Source organism: Alligator mississippiensis, chromosome 1 (genome assembly GCF_030867095.1).
Source record: "Alligator mississippiensis isolate rAllMis1 chromosome 1, rAllMis1, whole genome shotgun sequence".
Classification (NCBI taxonomy): Eukaryota; Metazoa; Chordata; order Crocodylia; family Alligatoridae; genus Alligator; species Alligator mississippiensis.
In genome coordinates, this window is record NC_081824.1 from 353,643,486 (window position 1) to 353,664,212 (window position 20,727).

The following is a 20,727-nucleotide window of genomic DNA, read 5'->3' on the forward strand; positions in this document are numbered from 1 at the left end:
AAATTCTCCCTCTTCTCAGCTGTGTTCCCCATGGCAGCCTGTGATTCACTGCCTCCCCGACTCAGCTGTTCTCCTTTTTCTTTTTCAGCAGGCCTTTTCCCTTTTTCTCCTGCCATGTCACTCTCCCTGTTCTGGTCTCGAATTCTGGCAGCTGGGCTTGCCTTTGAAATGCCACGGCCCCAGCTGCTTTCCTCAATCAGTCGGGGTATAGCATTTACCCCACCTCGGCTCAGCTTCTTTGTTGTCTCCCAGTAAGTCTCTTCTCCTAGCCTTCTTCCCGTTCTTGTGGCAGAGTGTTTCAACCACCCTGTCACAGTAAGAAACAGCATTTCCTCTCCATAAAATTCTGAAATTTCAGAAGTTGGTCCATTCCACACTTGGACAAGCCCAAAACATCTCAATTTCTTTACAAAAGGAATTACAGAACAAGACATGAATACATTACACACTCCGAAATAACCAATGCCCCGGCAACTGGGATATAGAAGACTTGGGCTAAAGTCTTTGCTTTGCTCAATATGGGAAAGAGGCTTGTCACGGCATCCTGTACATCCTTGAGTGACCTGACCACTACAAGCTTGCTAGCTGTTCTGAGGGAGGGATCTTTCAGTTCATCTTGTTAGGGCTGCTCCACTTCATACGAATACATGTCAGTTTGGTCACAGAAAGTGTCAAAGGAACCTGGGATGTGGGGTACCCAAGTTCAAGTTCACATAAATATATTTAAGTTGGAACAGAAGTGAAACAACTCTAACAGGAAAGACAGTACGATCAACCCCAAATAACCAATAACTGAATATTTAGGGCACTCCTATCAGATATGAGAGAATGGCAAAGCAGGAACTTGAACCATTGTTCAAGCATTAAAGGTCAGGGTTCTAATGGCCAGACTACTGGTTATTCTAGAATGACTATCATGCTCTGATTTTAAATAGAAATCCCATCCTCAGCAACCTGAGCATTCTGTCCTATTAAAGTTTGGTTTGGCATACCCTGTGAAAAAAGCTTCTGTTTAGATAAACTCATTTTTCAATGGAAAAAGGCTTTGTCAAAAAAAATCTCAATACATTTTAGCTAGGCTTACTCCAAATACTCCATTTCTGCAGCCATCACCAGTGATCTGGGTTTTCTGTTTCCAACAGAAAAATGGAGAAAACCACAGATTTCCCCTTTTTAATCAGAGAAACCTGTGGATTCCCCGCTTTTGCAAAGAGCTCTGCAGGCTGGTTGAGCTTCAACCTGCAAGAGCCGATTGCAAACAGGGCAGGAGACCCCCAGCCCTGCCCAGAGGGGGGAGATGGACAGGGACAGGAAGGGTGGGGCCTAAAACTTTCAGTCACCCACAGCTCGTGGCCCAGCTCACCTCACAGGCTATAGGAGCGAAGAGTGAAGCTAAGTGGGGCTTGCAGGGGGCTGAGGGCACCAGCAGGGCTGGGGGGTAGCCAGGAGCTGACCTCGCCCCCACCTGAGCAGGCAGCAGCAGTGGGGGAGCTGGCTCCATGCTGCTTTTGCTGCAGCTGCCTGCTGTTGGGGGCAGGGAACTGAAGACTTGGGTCCCTGGCCCCATAGCCTTGGCAGCTAGGGACCCCTCCGGCAGGGCTGGGGGGCAAGGGCTGGGGGGGGGGGGGGGCTGTTGTGGGGGCAGTGAGAGGCACCAGCAAGCCAGCAGCTAGCAGGGAGCTTATCAGAACACAAAGCTTATCAGACCATCAAGAAAACAAAGCCTCTCTCTCATCAGTTCAAGCTCTTCTTAAAACAACTTTTTACAAAGCATTTAAGGAAGAACAGAGGGACATTACCAGCTGACCAGCTCCAAAAAGCCTTAAGTTGACACTGTTCTGTATGCCTGTGTTCCAGTGACATTGGAGGCACACACACACACACAAACAGCTCTCAGCATTAGCTAGCATGGGAGTAGCATGACCATGATCAGATGCCAGCTGGGGTCTGTGCTGTGGGAGGGATCCCTGCTTGAGCAGCAAGCAGCAAGGGGTGGGGGCAGAGGGAAGCCAGGCAAATGGCTGCTGTGCCTAAAGTCTCCACCTCCTTCTCAGCCAGCCAAATCTCCAAAAAAAGGGAGGAGAGGAGCAGGGCCAGCTCTGCTCTCTGAAGCACCCAGTCCAGCCCAGGGCTGAAAAGCAAGCTGGGATGCCAAGGGACTGAGAGTTAACTTAAAACAGGAAAGAGTCTGGGACAGAAGTTTCATAAACCAGTTTGATCCAAATCAGTTAAGTCTAATACTACATTCAGCCACAATTATCTCAAACCAGTTTGGGCCATTTTGAAATTGGTTTGTGTGCACTGAACTTATGTTCCATTACATATTTAAACCAGTTTCTGGTCATTTAAACCAGTTTATGTGTAACTTCTGTCCTAGTGCAAGAGTATTATTATCAGTTCAGCCATGTGTCATGGAAATGATTGCCACTGAACCAGCTCCACTCCCTTTCCAAACACCAAATGTTTCAGTGCTGTAAGACCATCAATTAAAAATGACAGTGTGCAAATAAAAATAAATTTGCCAGTTTCAGTTCTGAAGAAATCATTCATAATACTTACTTGGTGCACTCTTCTAAAGACTGTACAAGCATTTGCTGGAAAGAACTGATTTCCTCCAGGTTTCCCATTAAATACAAAGTATTTATAGAATTTAACCTGGAGCCAAGAGGGAAGGGGAGGGGGGAGAGGGGAAAGAGAAAGAAAGAATCTTAATAAGCCATTGTGGATGGAAAAGACAAACACACAAAATACCCCAACTGACTTTTTAATTCTGCTTTAGGAAAAAATTGTGAATTTAACGACACAAATACATACATATTATTTGTGCTCTTAGTATGTAGCACATAGGTACATCAGTCAGAGATCAGGACTCTTGTCTGCTAAAAACTGTATAAACAAAACAAGAACAGAACCTGACTTCAAGTAGCCTGAAATATACAACAGAAGACTACACTAGCATTTCAATACTAAGCAGATACTTGGTACAGCCAGTAAAATGGACATTTCTACTATACTTAGCGCCCCCCCCTGCCTTTTTAAATTTTAAAACAAAGACTCACATACTTTTCACTGGCTTGTAATGGTCGCAGGTAGTTTGAAAGCATTGTCTGTAGTTCCTTAGCATATTCATTTTCTGTTTCTAAAATATTTTGTAGCACCTACAATAGATGACAGTTATTGATTGCTATTTTGTGAGATGAACATCAGAATATTCAACTTTAAGAATAAATAAATCAGTACAATTGATATTTTGCCAAAATTGGCATTTCAGCTAATGCTGTGAAAAAACATTAACTCTTCTAAGTTTTCTGAGTACATTAAAAATTCAAGTATCAAGAATAAGCTTTATAAACACTACACACATCAACAATTAAATTTATGCTAGCTACCACTTGGAAAAAAAAGATGTTTCCTGTAGATGCCAGTGTTGCATTCTAGGGAGGTTTCATTATAATTTGCAGAACTGTTTCCTAAAGAATTTAAACATTGATTCTGAGCATTTCCAGAGTTAGGAGATATTACTGCTTCTAGGGCTTCAGGTTGTAGCCGTGTTGGTCTAAGGACATACACAGGCAGACAAGGTTCCTTGGGTGAATTTGATATCTTTTATTAGACCAACCCAAATAGTTGGAGAATAGTTATCAAGCAAACTTTCGGGTTCAAAAACCCTTCGTCAGGCTAAGGAAGCTGCAGCAGTTGGTATGTGCTCTTCCTGGATGGAATGAAAAGTAAAGAAGCCAGGCAACTGACTCCCCAGCCCAGGCCCTGGCTTCTTTACTTTTCATTCCATCCAGGAAGAGCACACACCAACTGCTGCAGCTTCCTTAGCCCGACGAAGTGTTTTTGAACCCGAAAGCTTGCTTGATAACTATCCTCCAACTATTTGGGTTGGTCTAATAAAAGATATCAAATTCACCCAAGGAACCATTACTGCTTCTAAACACTTCAGGAAAGACTGGGAGATTATGAGTTAAGTAGGGACAGAAGCACCTCAACTCAAATGATTAAAGACATCTGAAATCACCTAGTCTTAACTAATAGATTGTTATTGTGTCTGTTCAAAAGTATAACTCTCTCTCTGCTAAATTTGGATCTAAAGATATTAGCATTTATGGGCACCCCTCCATAAAGTTTCTAAATTTAGCAGCACCCCATTTCACTCATTTGTTGACTCTAGAAAATAATGGTAAAGCATCTGTTTCAAAGAATTCGAAAACCACAATAGGTCAGAATGTTTTTGACACCACGGATTTTTATATCATATTCCTGGGTTTAACTTGTGAGCCATGTAGATTTTTGTACATCAGCTGTTACTTGGCACCCTGGTTGAGAACCACTGAAACTGACCAACTGTCCTAAACCTTCAGCAGCTCATGGGCAACATATCAGACAAATTACATGCCACAGACAACATCACACTTTGCTTTCCCTGTCGACCTTATTTTTAACTTTTAAATTTCCAGTTGTTACAAACAACCTCAGAGGCCTTGCACACAAATCAAGGGTTGGAAACGACTAGAATAGACAAATGCCAGCATTCCTTAGCAACATAATTATGTTTAGATAATTAAATTTAAAAGATAGGCATTGACCAAATGAAAGAGCAATAGCAGTAAACTACTAAAAAACCCACAAAAATACAATAGTTGTGGACCAAAGACAAAGGCTTACAGAATACAGCACATGTTATTTTTTACATCATGCATAAATAAATCACAATAGTTTAGAATACCCTGAAATGTACAACACACTATTTTGATTATATTAAACTACCTCCTCTCAAGAGACTTCTTCAAAATAGTCTCAACTGTATCCAGCTCACTTCTCCTGTGCATATATTGGAAGTCTCTGTGAAGCAGCCAGTTTCTGTGGCTCCTAAAGATAACGTTCATTGGTTTCATTTCATCTAAAAGGCTAGACTTTATTGTATAAAACAAGGACATGATCTTATACTTATTGATTTAACAATAAATGCTTGCACTAAATATAATTCTCTGAAGTTGTCCTACAGAGTTGTTCTTTTAAAAAGCAGTTTGGTTTTTTTTGTTTTTATCTTAAGGAACTGCAAATTGATTTGTTACTGCTTTCTTCAACCCAGTAGGGCAAGGATGTGCTCTGAGTAGTTCTGTGAATTTTAATACATGTAAAGCACCATACTATCTTCTCTCTCTCATATTATATTTGAGATGTCTGCATTAGTACTAGTTTCAACGTTTATAGTAAAGAGAGTGTACTGGCTGCATTCTTCACTGCTGTAGTCTGTACTGTTTTAGGAGATAAAAAAGCCATTCAGGCCTAAATGCAAACCTGATGAAGTAACTTTAAATAGTTCAGTATGTCAATGAAGAATTCACTGTTTCTTTCACTGGTGTCACAGAATTCTGCTTTATTCCCTGAATGGCTCTATTCATTTGAAGAAACAGAGAGACCACTTTCGAGTTCATTCTTTTGTTGGGAATGTGAATCCTGACCCAAAGATTAAAATGTCTCCATTCTACAAAACACTCAGACAGAATGTTACAGAGAAAGCCTTGGCTCTTAATTGGGCAAACTAAAGTATACAGTACAACTTTAGTGAACAAAAATAGAAAGTTCCAGTGTGTTCAGAATGGCAAAACAAATGAAATACTAACAGATCACTAAATATTTTTTTCTTTCATGATGTAGTAAGTGCGCAAAACCTTAGCGTGGAAAAAAACATACCCTGTACAGATACTCACTGATTTGCAATGGGGAAGTGGGGGAGGAGATAGCATTACAAAGATAGCAAATACTTGAGAAAAAAAAAATTAAGCGATATCCAATTGTACTCTTGGAAATTGATACAAATACAACAGTAAATGAAGTTATGCTGCACATCCTATTGAACAAAATGTGCTGCCAGCTTCACTTGACCCACTTTAAATGGTTACCAATAATAAACAATTCAATTAAATGTGTACATATTTTCAAAGCAATTCAAAATAGGTTACATGTCTCCTTTAGTTGACTTTCCTGTTAAATGCCGATTACCATAATCACATATAACATTTTTTGTTTTCTAAAAAGCACTTTTTAAGGTTCTTTGCATAAATATAAACTGTCATTTTTCTGGGTGTCTCTACCCCCAACCATTTTCACTTACCTACCTCACCAAAGATGCTGCAAGGATTAAAGGCACAGTGCTTTGAAGATACGAGAGTCTGTGCAATGCCCAGTAACGTCTTTACAGTGCACCTCAAGACCAAAGCATTTTAATTCCCAATCTCACCATCATACCCGCGTGCACTAATAAATCACCTTTCTTCCCTTTCCTGCTTTCTGCACATTCTGGCTGCTGCAAGACCCCATGAGACCTCAAAGACCTTGCTCCCAAAACTCCATCACAACATTTGCAAAGACAGAGTACCAAGGAGTGGGTTGTTTTCATTGAAATGACAGCTTGCACAATCCATAAACACTAGAGAATGGCACAGAAAGCTGAGCTCATCCAGTGCAAGCCTTCTCTTAGTCACAAGGCATGGAAAAAAAATTAAACATGCCTAACAGTTCTATCACACAAAACCCAAGTGACCTTTCTAAGGCATATACTAATCTCAAAAAAAGGATCAAAATGACCTACACAACTGACCATCTTCCAAATCACACAAAAAGAAAGTCAGATTTCATTAGTACATTCAGAACATGTGGCACATTCCAATTTTTTTTTTTTATATAGTTCCCACCACACTACTCAATTGTAATCACCAGTTTATCATCATAATTAAGAATCATTCTGTAATTTGCTTGCATCACTAGAACTCAAAAATCCACATTTGTAAAATCTGGGATCCTACAAAGGGCATGCAAAATGCTGCACATGCACAAACTGCACAGCTGCAATTGAATAAAAAGTGCCTGGAGAATAACAGGGCACATGCAAAGGCTCACTGTGGCAATTCTGAAAATATGGCTTAACAGAGGACTCAAGCATATAACAGATAGCAGGGAGAGGGATGGTGAAGAGAGGAAAATCAAAAATATCCATGCTATATGAAAACTGTTTATTGACCTCCTCTTTAAAACATCAGTTAGAAATCCTTCTTTATATAACCTTGAGCTATCATCAAATAGTAGATAATGGTCTTACAGGCTTACCTAATGAAGAGCAGTCCCGACACATTAAGCTTTATTATTCAATAATGGACATTTAGGCACAAGTGAAAGAACAAAGAATCGAGGAAAAAAAACCTCTGCTGCTTATGTGAGAACATGGCTCACTTTGTAACAACAGGATACTGCATTTGGTGAAAAGGAAAAATATTTAATGGTTAATTCTATGCCCAAATCCTAATGAGTAGTAGCATGTTAATATCTGTCTCATGTAGTCAGGGCTTTATACCCTAAGCCTTCTATACAGTTCTACTTCCCTAGCCAAGCAGAATATGAAAATAAACACCTGTCCTACATGCTCAGTGTCCCATAGTCATGCACTGGAGTCTAGCTGGAGATCAAGAAATTTGAAATCTGCTCATTAACTGCAGAAAGTGTTTTATACCTTCATAAAAAAAAAATAAGAAAAAATCAAAATCAAGCAAGCATTTGCAGGTGGGAGAGTGAGAGATACTCTGCAATAGGCTCCGTGGGCCATCAGAACAGGAAGTTTTCCACCATATTATCCAACTGGAAGGAGTGGGAACATCAGAGTTTTACGCACCATGTTCCTAACTAATTTTTGATTACTCCCTCCTTCCACATATCCATGAGACTGTCTAGTATCCAATCTCCTTTGAAAAAAATAGCAATGAAATTACTGCAAAGCTTGGAGGCTCCTTCCATTTGCCAGTATATTACAAGGCCAGAAAAATGATATCCCACATGCATCACTGAATCCAAGCCTGCCAATTTCACAACAGGCCTAGTTGATACTAGTTTAAAGAAAGGGCCTCAAATGCAAATGATTCCGTAATATCTATTTTTAATTCAGGCTGCAGCCTTTGGGCCACAGGTGCCAAATGCTCCTTTGTTGGAGGTTGTTCCATTTTTAGCTTCAGCACCGACACAAATCCATTACCAACACAGAGCAATGATGAAATGTCTGACGTAGGAGAAATTCTGTACCTGTGAAAGTGTGACCAACTAAAAAAAGCAAAAAAGTTATGGCTAGGATAGAAAAAAAGATACAAAAATATAAATACAACCTGGACAATTTAGTTCCAACTAAAGGTTGCCAACCGGCAATAAGTCGCAAAAGAGTAAAAAGGTATGATTTTTAAAAGCAGGTTTTACTTCAGCACAGAAAATAAATGTTGAGATTTAAATCTGCACAAAATCTGAATTTCAGAATCAAAGTATTTTTTTCAGCCCTTCAACAAAGTGTCCTTGTGAAACAAAATTATATTTTTGTGAAACCAGCAAAAATTGATCGGTTTCATCAATGAAATATGTAGACACAAAACGAAATAAATTAAACTGGAGAAAAAAGTAGAAGGAAGAAAGAAAACTGACCAAGATAATTCTTTACTAACACCGCAAATGCAAAACAAGATAAAAGGATTGCATGCATTTCCACTGTTAAAAAAGCTGTTCTTTTGTTTTTTTTTTTTTTCAGAGGTGGGGGTTAAACCAAAAACAGAGAAAGTTGGTTTAGGAGTTCAGAATTTTCAAGTTTTTGACCCAATGGAAGTTTTCATTCATTAATTTTATTCTGACCATATGTATAAGATAGGCACAACTACACAGTCAAGCTTTACATTTTTAAATTTTGTACACAGTTGCACACTTTAAGCTCAGTTTTAAGACATAAATCTGCAAAATTCTGTTTTTATTTTTTGCAGTGGACTTTACTGTAGTGCAGGGGTGACCAACCTGCAGCACAGGTGCCAAAAATGGCACAGGCAGACTGTGCATAGCACAAAGCAGACTGAGAAATGGACAAGCAGAGTGGCAGATCAGATGGAGGAAAAAGTAAAGCAGCAAATCAGGTAAAGAGAAAGGGACTGGACTGGCACTCAGGAAGGGTCCTGAGCTAATTTGTGGCAAAAGACTGGCCTGCAGTGCTGTAGTTTATCTTATTGTTTTTACTATCTGCTCTACGCCTCTGGCAGATATTACACTTAAGATATAATTAGTCTGTTAATTATTTCATAAATATTAACCCAGCCACATATTCAGGGAATTAAGTGATGCCACAAAAAGGGGGGAAAAAAAAAAAATCAGCCATAAAAATATTACATATTTTTATAGCCTTTTTAGCATTAAAGGAAAAAAAAGGGGGGGTAATTTGGAGAATTGTCATGAAGTAAAGACCAGCAGGAACTGGCCCTGGTGCAGTCCTGATCTGGCTGACGATCAGCTGATTGTCCATCAGCTTCAGGGACTGCATGGGGGCTGGTTTGAGCCCCTGTACGGTGTCAGAACCAGGTAATTAACTGCTGACTGTTGGGTACCCAGCTTTCTACCTGTCATGCAGAGGGAGCTCAGGATCATGATTCTCTTGCAATGGTAAATAGGGCACAATTGGGATGTGATTCCCAATCCCCAAATCATGCATCCTGTCACACACGTGTGGCGTGACAGAAGGTGTGATTGTTGGGACTGGGGATTAAATCCCATTGTGCCTTTTAATTAACGTCTGTCAGCAGTTCTACTTACACATGGCAATCCAAAGCAGACTCCTCTTAAATGCTAAAGGCTACTTTTTACTACATGACACTTTACATGCATCAACTATCCAGAGGTAGAAGTCACTTTAGTTTTAACACTAGATAGTTTTACTGGGGTCTACCCCTCCTACTCTCAGTATCCACCTCTATATAACTGATGCATACTAAATTCCTTGAGATAAATGTGAAGCTTTTTTGTTTCTTTTAAGCAAGTTGACTATATATGTTCACAATTTTTGTATAGGTTGCTGTATGTTATTTTTTTATGTAATTTTATTTTATTTGACTATAAAAAGTCAAACTAAAAATTCCAAAAGGGGGTGGCGGGGGAAGAACCACATAAAAATAAGGAGAAGACAAACACAACAAATTATGGTAAAAAGCAAATAAATTAAAAAAAATGAAAGAGGGATATTTTAAAAGATAATTACAAAAGTAAACAAAGTCGATCGATGTATTATAGTTGGATACAGTCTAAAAATACAATTTCTTCAAATTGCAGAGATTATAGGACAACACATTTTTCCATTCTCACAAGGCAGTGCTGGAATCAATATGCAATTCATCAAATGCCTTTCACAGTACTTACAGATTGACATAAACTGTGTAGGGGAAAGGGTTGCTTGTTGTAGGTCACTAAGCTATGTACAATTTTTTTTTTCAAAACATTACAACATAGAATCATATCTTTTTAGAAAAGCCTCACTGAAAAATTTTAAGTGAAACCTCATAAAAAACAAAAGATTTGTTGTTGCTGATACCATTACAGGGCAGTACTTAGAAGTGGTGCACTAACGTTTACAATTAAACAAGGTATCAGAACTTCAGCAGGAACACATATCTTACAAATAAAAGGGATTAAAGTCAACTCCAGCCATTTTAAAATAAAAAAATTAGTAAAATTTCAAAAAATTTTGAAGTATCAAGTAGTATACTAAATAAATGCACAGAATATATTAAAAAGCCAACACTGTGAATGTACTTTTCTCTGAAGGCTCAAACAAACCACTCTACATATTTATGAGAGGTGCCAGCAGCTTTACCCAGTTATGTGGGCTGAAGGAGATGAGAACTGGTTTGTTTGTTTTTTCATACAGATGTTTAAATCTCTTTGATTTAGAACAAAACAGTCCTAAACTCACTTGTTTCCGAATACAGTAGAACCTTGCTAATTTGCAGTGACAGAGACCCACTGCAAATTGCTGATTTCTGCAAAGTAGCAAATCAACAAAGTAAGCATGATGCACTACAGATGCATACTTTGTTCATATATTCTTACATAGTTCAGCTTATTAATAAAATGTATTATATTACACTTCCAAAAATAAGACTTTGCCACAGCTCTTGGCTAGGAAATAGTAATAATCTGCCAATATTTTACAGATGGAATAGGTGGATTAATGAAGTTCTAGAACTCAAAATAAGGAAAGGGATCACTCACCACATTGTAATAGCTTTTGCTAATTGCAGACGTATCAAAACCTTTGGGAGGACTCTTTAGTGTTCCTGATTTGGGGGAGACTGGTTTTTCTGAAACATAAAAATGTTTTGTCAATGGGATGCAATTACATAGTTCAACACTAGAGGTCAAACCAAACCACTCTGATATTTATGAGATACAGTGGACTATGCTCCACTGAGAAATGTCTAGAGCTGTGCAAATCAAAAATGTAGTCAAAATGGTTTGTACATTCACAACGGATAAAATTCTAGCTCTGTGAAACTTCTATTAACCTAAAGTGATCAAGATTTCAACCAAGATTAACTTGTCCAAAATTTCTTTAAAAAATGAAGACTACATCATAGGCAGCCTGTAATTAAAATAAAAGTGCTTGGAATATTCTAGAAGGTGGCAGATACAAAAACAAAAGTAATTAACTATTTTCTAATGAAGAATTATATTCTTACTTAGTTCTCACTCAATTTAAACAGATAAAGGTTAGCATCACCAGAAATCTGACTCAACTGTGCTTGAAAAAAACAAACGAGTTGTACATGTTGATTCAGGGGGGGAAAAACAAACAATGATGTAACTGCTCTTCTAGAAAGTTAAAAAAATATCTTCAGTATTGTATACATCAAAAGCTGGCTGTAAAGCTTAGAACAAGTTAAATTCTACAAATATATGCATATGGTCCATGCGGTTTTACAAAAATACTCATCCCTGGAAGAGGTAGTTCTGTAACATATCTATTTTGTTAAATTGTGTCAGCTCGCATTTGGGAAATACAAACATATCTGCAAGGTTAAAATGACCATCCTAAGAAGTTGCAACACAACAGTGAATCATTTTGGACATACCTATGCTGTTAAAGGGTGGTGCTAAGGAACACTGCAGTGTGTTATGCCTATTCCACATTCTGAAACAGATGCAATCTATCTGCCAAGTGCCCAAGGCAGCTGTTAATTTAATGGCACAATAAGATCTGACCGTGGAACCCAACAATCATGCCTTCTACCATGCCACATTCATGGCAGGATATACGATTTTGGGGATCAGATCCCAAATGAGCCTCTTCAACTTGCCAGCATAGGATTGTGACCCAGGTCTTCACCTGCACCAGCAAACTGACAGCTACATAGTGTAGCCCTGCACGGGGCTGCTGGGTACACAAGTCTATAGGTGCCATTCAGTGGGGGCCAATAGTCTCCACCTCCCCAGACTGGCAAATTCAAAGTCACACATCATTGGCCTGCCCACTGGGAACCCCATATCAAGGGCCTGCAAAAACAAGACAGGGGAATCGTGTTGGCTGGCAGCCCCCCACATACCTGGGATCATGTTGGCTAGCAGTGCCACATGCACACAAACTTTCTGATCCCTGGGCAGCCCCAGCTCAAGATTCATCTGCATGCTGACAGTCAGCTGATTACCCCAGGATCTCCAACCAGGCAGAGACAGCCCACATCACAAATGCTGGCAATTAGCTACTGTCAGCACAGAGAAGTGACATGCCACATGTTCAATTTAAGATACCATACATTATATGTAGACCATCTTTGTGGCTGGTCTGACATTTTATGGTGCCATAAATTGGCTAAAAGGTGTGGCATTTTGCTATGTATGGCACAATTAACACATGAATTGTGCCATCAGCGTAAGGTCCATCAGGGACTTTAGTGTAGTTCTGTGCATGGGACAATAAATTAACCATTTCTGAAACAATGAGTGTACAGCTGTGCACCTGCTGCCACACTAAAACAGCAGTAATTTGGGGGTGTACTGTATCAAGCAGGTGTGCTTAGTGTTGCCTACTGCTATTCTTTGGAAGTACAGACCTACCCTTGATAAGCAAGTCTCAATGCTGCCTATACACACATAGAACACCCATTCCCAACACCCCTTTTCAATCATTCCTCTAATTTAAAACACCACAAGACTACAATAATTCTAAGTACTCTTAAGAGTGCAGCTTTTTTAGAAGAAGATAAGAGATGTGCAGCGTACCATTTCCTCCTGACCTCTTGCACAACTTAACATAGCTGAATGAGAACATGCTTTTGGCAACTGTCCATTATTCTATAAAAAGCCTTTGTTCATCTGAACATTACTCTCTCTTTTATATTGAAACAAACTTCAATATGCAGACTCCAAAAAAGTACTTTGATTATTTATATCACATAGTGAAATGACAAATTGTCGGACATGAACTGCAGCCATATCAAAATACTCCTATTGAAAATTTTGGTGCTTCTCTATTTAAAAGCAAACTCATTTGCTTAGTCAAAATGTGTAATTAAAGCTTCCAGTCTACCTGTTGCCTCTGGCTATTTTCATTTTTAAGCATTTGAAATAAGGCCCTGAGGTGTCCTGCAACCATTCTGCACCATGCTATATACGAAGACAGGCTTAGCAAGTTCAAAAGTGAACCCCCTCAGAAGAGGGTCCCACCTATGATGGAGGGGCTCTCAAGTTAATCCCCACCCACACTATCAGTCTAGAGGATAATGTCTAAGGAGTGGTGGGAGGGAGTAGAAAGGAGAAAGAAAGAGAGAAGTCATACTGCACCAAATGTCAAGTTTTAGTTTTGATCCTGTGGGGCTTGACAATAGCTAATGTATTAAAGCTGCATAAGATAAACAACTTCAGTATTAAGAGAACACAGAGGTGATAGTCACAGTACTTTGCAGGGACTTGGTATCATTTGGACTGACACCAGTTTTGATCAATTTTAAAATGACAACTTTGTCTTGGAGTTAATGATTATCTGTGGTAAGGCAGATTTAACTTAATCTTCCTGCATCATAATTTTCCCTAGCTTAAATTTTCTAATAAAATTCAGCAAGCAGCAGATTCTCAAAATAAGCCACTGTAACCAAATGCAGTTATAAAAAAACTAAAGGCAGGATCATATAATGGAAAATCTTTATATAGATGGAGAACTTTAGGTATTGGAGTGGGTACCAATAACAGACGCATACACCTGCATGTATGACAGGGGTGGGCAAAATGCAGCCCGCCAGGCCATTCTATCCAGCCCAAGGGGCCCCTAAAAAATTTAGAAAATTATATTTATCTGCCCCTGGCTGCCTGTCATGCAACCCTCAATGGCTTGCCAAAACTCAGTAAGCAGCCCTCCGCCTGAAATAATTGCCCGCCCCTGATGTATGATGATATTTGTTGAGAAGAACAGAACATACACCACCTTTTATTGAAGTCACTGACTACTAATACAATGCCTACTAATGACCTGACATCCCCAGAAGGTCCCTTCTGGTCTTACACACCTATAAAGATAGAACTGTTTTCTAAGCAAAACAGTCTTAAACCCAGAATTTATTGCATCATATTACAGGAAACGGTATCAAAGCATTTTATCAACATTATGAAGAGCAATTCATTTATATATATGTAAAGTAGGCATTACATACTAGGAAACAAAAAGAACAGACAATTCACCTAAACTAACAGAATACAATCACCAAGAGTTGATGTCAGTACTGGAAAGAGGTCACTGGTTGCTACACTATAGTTTAAGTTCGGGGGGGGTTATATTTGTGTATAACGTATGTCCCTAGCCCATAACACGGCTCTGAGCCATACCTAACTCTCCAAGTTTTGTAGCTGTTTGTTTTTAAAAAAGACAAATATTTCTATTGGTTGTTTTCAATTTACTTGCTGGTTCTCTATTTTCCATAGTTCTTCTGTGTGTTTTTAGCTTAGCTTGGCACATGAAAATTTACCTAAAGCAGCTCGCTGTTCTCCAAAACCCTCTTCAAAAACATACTTCAAAACATTTCAACCATGCCTCCTCCAAGACTTTTGCACCATCTCAGATTCATACTTTTACCAAACTGTAAGTCTTAACTGTTCTGTTTGTGCTCAAACAGAACAGTTTAAATTCATTTAAACTCCCATTTAATACATTTAAATTCCTACTTTCTGTATGGTTGTAAAGCACCAATCATAATCTATGGTTATTCATTAAGACAGGGATCTTAAAGGATATCTTCACATGTGGTTCGATACTAGGCGGTAAAGATAAAGAAATATTATGGAAATAAGATCAAAAGCAAAAGTTAAAGAATCTATTCAATTCTTGTCAGCAGTGCTTAAAAAGCAGGTTAATAAACTCATGGCACTGCTCCATTATTGCAGCCTATGCAAACTGCTCAAAATAAACAAAATGCAGTATCCATAGCTCAGTTTTTGATTTACAGAACAAGCAAGCAAGCAGCAGAAACAGTACAAAGTGAGGTCAATAAAAGAAAGCAAGCCATGCAAGTAAAAGTTGGTAGCTAAACAATAGAAAATTAGAACATATATTTCTGAAAGTATAGTTGAGTGGTTTTGTTTTCCTCCATTCCTTTATTAATTTGTAGTGACTATTGTCAGCAACCCAAGTTCTAAAACATCCCATGCACAGAACTTCCACGTAGTCCAACAGAATTCCATACAAGACACACTTAGAGAATTGGGGAAAATATTACATTGACAGGTAGGAGAGAATGATGCTTCCCACGCCCCATATAAGCAGGATAGTTGAGCTGCTCCTAATACCAATTTTGCCAAAAGACACTTCTTGGAGAAGGTACTTTCAGAGATACTTTGCTGGTTTTGTTCAAGGCATCAGTAGTACAAATTCCTATTTCAGAGTACATTCATATAGTACAGTTTGTGGTTTCATAAAGCGTACACATGCTCCTCTATGAAGCTAAGAAGTTTTACAGTTAACAGAATTTGAGCAATAGTTTTTTTCAAATACTGTTTTGGGGATCTGTGGAAAGACAGGAGATAAAAGATTTTCATGTTAAGTTCAGTAACCTTAATAAAGTGAAAACCAAATCAGATTCCTTCAAGCCTGCCTGGCTCGCAGCACGCTACAAGAGAGCAGAAAAGCAGCTGCCACCAGTGAGCACCAAGGGAAGCCCCAGGGGACGGGGAACCAAGCCTGGTGCTGACAGCTCTGTCTCCACTGCACGCTTGCCAAGTGAGGCTGCAGCCGAGTCTGCACTTGTTCCTGTTCCTACTTCCACCCCACCTGCCTGTCCTATGCCTTCCCGGCAGGGCTGAAGCCCAGCCCAAGCTGGCTCCTGCTGCTGCTCCTGCCCCACCTACCTATTGTATGCCTGCCCAGCAGGGCTTTATGAGCAGCAGAGCTCCTTCACAACCCCCCTCACCATCCACGCCCTCCTGCACTTAGCCATGCATGAGCAGGACCAGCTGTAGAGTCCCCTGAGCAGTTAATGCCACCACCAAGGGTGCACAACAGCTGCACTGGAGCCACAAGGAACCACCAAAAGCATGCAAATGTTTTCTGGTAGCTTAGCACAGGGGGCTGCTGTGTGCATGTGGAAGAAAAAGCATTTCTACAACTGTATGGCATTCCATACAGCCAACTAAAAGCTTACATAGCATTGGGCCAAATTAGGTTCAAGGGTAATTAAACACACACATTTATGCTAATTCTTGTGACTGCCCTGATACGTTACTGCTCTGTTATGGCAAATGTCACCTTTTCAAAGCTATACCCATCTCTACATAATCACGCCACATGATATCAGAATACAGGCTTTTTTTTTTTTTTTGAAGAGTAATGAGAACAATTTTTAGCAAATGACTACATGATTGATTAACAATCCATCTGCAGATCAATCTAATCAAGGGCATAGATCTGAATTACCATCAACAGTTCCTTACTCATCTCAAGTTAGCCATCTCTTAAAATAAAAATCCATAAATCTTTTCACTATACCAGACAAGGCACTGCATACATGAAATGCAAGATGTGTACCTTGTATCAAGATCATCTTCCAGACATTTTTTTCCTTATGCAAGAGACATGCATGCCATCAAATACTGTTTATCTTTCATCCAGTAGAAATCTTTTATTTCATATCATACATAGTACAGTGGGACCAAAAAAAAAAAAAGATGGTTCTCCTACTTCAAAGAATTTGCTGTCTCCTCCTCAAAATATTTTTGAAGGAAAAAAGATTGGGTAAGCTTCCAAGGAAGTAGAGGGAAGAAGCAAGAGGGACATGTTGGTTTTTTTTAATTCTTTACAATACACAGACTTTTCTAAAGACTTGAAAAGAAATTATTTTTCTACAAGGAAAAATATTTCTAATTTTAAATTATGCAAAATGTCAAGTCTCTAACAAAAACCCACAAATTTAAAAAGCCCACAAGTCCAGGCCGCAGTCCTACTTCTCTTTGTACGTATTCATACTATGTTTCATCACAGAGGTGGTGTTAGTTTTACTCATACACTAATTATAGGGGGACTGAGGGGGCAATCTGCCGCTCTGGCCCCTTAGCCCGGGAAGTCTACTGCTTCCCGGGGGCCCGCATCCGGTACATTGAGGAGAGGATCCCAGAGCTCCTCAAACCCACAGACCACTATCCCATGCTCCTAATTCATGTGGGCACCAATGACACGGCTCGGAGCGCTCCCAGCCAGGCCATGAGACGCTACAGGGATTTGGGAGTGGGGCTAAAGGGTCTGGGGGCACAGGTGGTGTTCTTGTCGATCCTCCCAGTCTCAGGCTATGGGCCGAGGAGAGAGAGGAGGATCCACATGGTCAACCAAAGACTGCGGCGCTGGTGTCATCGGGAAGGCTTTGGCTTTCGTGACCACAGCCCGCTCTTTGGCGAGAGAGAGGCAGCGAGCTGCTGGGAAGAGATGGCCTCCAAATCTCTCCCCTAGAGAGGAAGCTCTTCTCAGCCAGACTGGCTGACCTGCTCCACCGGGCTTTAAACTAAGCCCGTTGGGGGATGAGGGCACTACTGCCACTACTGGCCCGCTGAGCAATCCTTGCAAAGCCAGCAGGTCAAGGCACTTAAGAGAGCCCACCCCTGCCCCAGCCCTGGCAAAATCTGTGGGCAAGGAAGGAGCCCCCCAGGGGGCACTTTCTTGCCTGTACACAAGTGCCAGGAGCTTGGGGAATAAGCAGGATGAACTCATCCTCCTGCTCAATGCAAATAATGATGATGTCATAGGGATAAAGGAGACCAGGTAGGACTCCACCCATGACTGGACCACGGGTATAGATGGCTATACCCTGTACAGGAGGAATCGTGTAGAGAAAAGGGGCGGGGGTGTAGCTCTCTACCTTAAGGAAAGCTACACATCCCTGCAAGCCAATATTGGTGACCAGGGTGGACGGCTGGAGACCCTCTGGGTTAAAATCCGTGGGGAACACGGCACAGGGGACACAATGGTGGGAGTCTACTACAAACCTCCCACCCAAAGTCCTGAGCTTGACCAGGAGTTTGCCCGGGAACTGGCTGAGGCCACACGCTCCAGAACCATGGTTGTCATGGGTGACTTCAATTACCCGGACATCTCGTGGGAGGATCGCTCAGCAAAATCTGAGCGGTCGCAAAGCTTCCTCTCATGCGTGGATGACCTCTACCTGACTCAAGAAGTCTATGGGCCAACGAGAGGCAAAGCGCTGCTCGACCTGGTGCTGGCTACAGGGGATGACCTAGTCAGCGACCTAGTGATCGATGGGAAGCTGGGTGACAGCAACCACGAGCTGATCACCTTCACCATCTGCCGAAAAGCTGGCAAGTCAGTCAGCAACACGCAAGTCCTTGACTTCAGGAAAGCCGACTTTGACAAGCTCAGGAGGCTTGTCAGTGAGGCCCTAAGGGACCATGGCCACGGGGAGAGGGGAGTTCAAGAAGAGTGGTTGCTCCTCAAGGGAGCGATCCTCAATACACAAACTAAGTCTATTCCATCTCAGAGGAAAGGCAGCAAGAGGGCACAGCAGCCCCCCTGGCTCTCCAGGGACCTAGCAGACCTCCTGAGGCTAAAAAGAAAGGCCTACAAAGGATGGAGGATGGGAGTCACCTCCAAGGAGGATTATTCTGCACTGGTCCGGTCCTGTAGGGAGCTGACCAGGAAAGCCAAGGCTGCAACTGAACTCCAGCTAGCTTTGAGCATCAAGGACAATAAAAAGTCCTTTTTCAGATATGTGGGGAGCCGGAGGAAAAGCAGGGGGCAACGCTGGACCCCTGCTGAACCAGATGGGGCAACTGACAACTGATGCCCAGGAAAAAGCCAACCTATTAAACAGGTACTTTGCGTCAGTCTTTCATCAGCCCCATGGGATGCCCATGCCCGCTACGGGACAGGGAAGTCCGGATGAGGGTGATCCCCTGCCCTCCATTGATGCTGACTTCGTGAAGGAACATCTTGACAAGCTGGATACCTTCAAGTCAGCCGGCCCTGACAATCTTCACCCCAGGATACTCAAGGAGCTGGCGAGCAACATAGCCCAGCCTCTAGCACGGATCTTTGAAAACTCTTGGCGCTCTGGTGTAGTGCCCGAAGACTGGAAGAAGGCCAATGTGGTGCCTATCTTCAAGAAAGGGAGGAAAGTGGATCCGGCTAACTATAGGCCCATTAGCCTGACTTCTATCCCGGGGAAGATCTTAGAAAAGTTTATTAAAGAGGCCATCCTTAATGGACCGGCCGACGCCAACATCTTAAGGGATAGCCAGCACGGGTTTGTTGCGGGTAGGTCTTGCTTGACCAATCTCATTTCCTTCTACGACCAGGTGACCTATCACCTGGACAAGGGAGAAGAGATTGATGTCATATATCTTGACTTCAAAAAAGCCTTTGACCTGGTTTCCTATAATCACCTCTTAGAGAAACTGGCCAATTGTCACCTTGGGTCCTCCACGATCCACTGGCTGGAAAACTGGCTCCGGGGTTGGACCCAGAGGGTAGTAATTGATGGAAGTCACTCATCGTGGTGTCCTGTGACCAGTGGGGTCCCCCAAGGCTCTGTCCTTGGACCAATACTGTTCAACATCTTCATTAATGATGTGGACACTGGAGCCAGAAGCAGACTGGCCAAGTTCGCCGATGACACCAAACTTTGGGGCAAAGCATCCGCACCAGAAGACAGGCGGGTGATCCAGGCTGACCTGGACAGGCTCAGCAAGTGGGTGGACGAGAATCTGATGGTGTTCAATGCCAATAAATGCAAGGTTCTCCACCTTGGGAAGAAAAACCCGCAGCATCCTTATAGGCTCGGCAGTGCTATGTTGGCTAGCACTATGCAAGAAAGAGACTTGGGGGTCATCATTGACCACAAGATGAACATGAGCCTGCAGTGCGATGCTGCGGCTAGTAAAGTGACCAAAACACTGGCTTGCATCCATAGATGCTTCTCAAGCAAATCCCGGGACGTCATTCTCCCCTTGTACTCGGCCTTAGTGAGGCCACAGCTGGAGTACTGCGTCCAGTTTTGGGCTCCACAATTCAAAAAGGATGTGGAGAAGCTTGAGAGAGTCCAGAGAAGAGCCACGTGCATGATCAGAGGTCAGGGAAGCAGACCCTACAATGACAGGCTGAGAGCCCTGGGGCTCTTTAGCCTGGAAAAGCACAGGCTCAGGGGTGATCTGATGGCCACCTATAAGTTTATCAGGGGTGACCACCAGTATCTGGGGGAACGTTTGTTCACCAGAGCGCCCCAAGGGATGACGACTAGGTCAAATGGTCATAAACTACTACAAGACCGTTTCAGGCTGGACATAAGGAAGAATTTCTTTACTGTCCAAGCCCCCAAGGTCTGGAACAACCTGCCACCGGAGGTGGTTCAAGTGCCCACATTGAACACCTTCAAGAGCAAACTGGATGCTCAT

At 41.5% G+C, this 20,727-nt stretch overlaps 1 protein-coding gene across 7 annotated transcripts in view; it reads right to left on the reverse strand.

The window, feature by feature from the left end:
* Positions 1 to 20,727, reverse strand: part of ARHGEF7 (Rho guanine nucleotide exchange factor 7) — a 184,083-nt gene that overhangs the window by 80,032 nt on the left and 83,324 nt on the right. For 6 of the 7 annotated variants that reach the window (XR_009459199.1, XM_059721073.1, XM_059721069.1 and 3 more), the window contains 3 exons: positions 11,065 to 11,153; positions 3,064 to 3,158; positions 2,560 to 2,655 (listed from right to left, as the gene is read on the reverse strand). Coding sequence is in view for 6 of the 7 variants with exons in the window: in XM_059721073.1 (XP_059577056.1) it covers positions 2,560 to 2,655; positions 3,064 to 3,158; positions 11,065 to 11,153 (280 nt within the window). In the remaining variant the exon portion in view is untranslated. Of the gene's footprint in view, positions 1 to 2,559; positions 2,656 to 3,063; positions 3,159 to 4,770; positions 4,774 to 6,279; positions 6,346 to 11,064; positions 11,154 to 20,727 lie in introns of those variants that run through there. The other variant, XM_059721074.1, reaches the window with a different exon arrangement.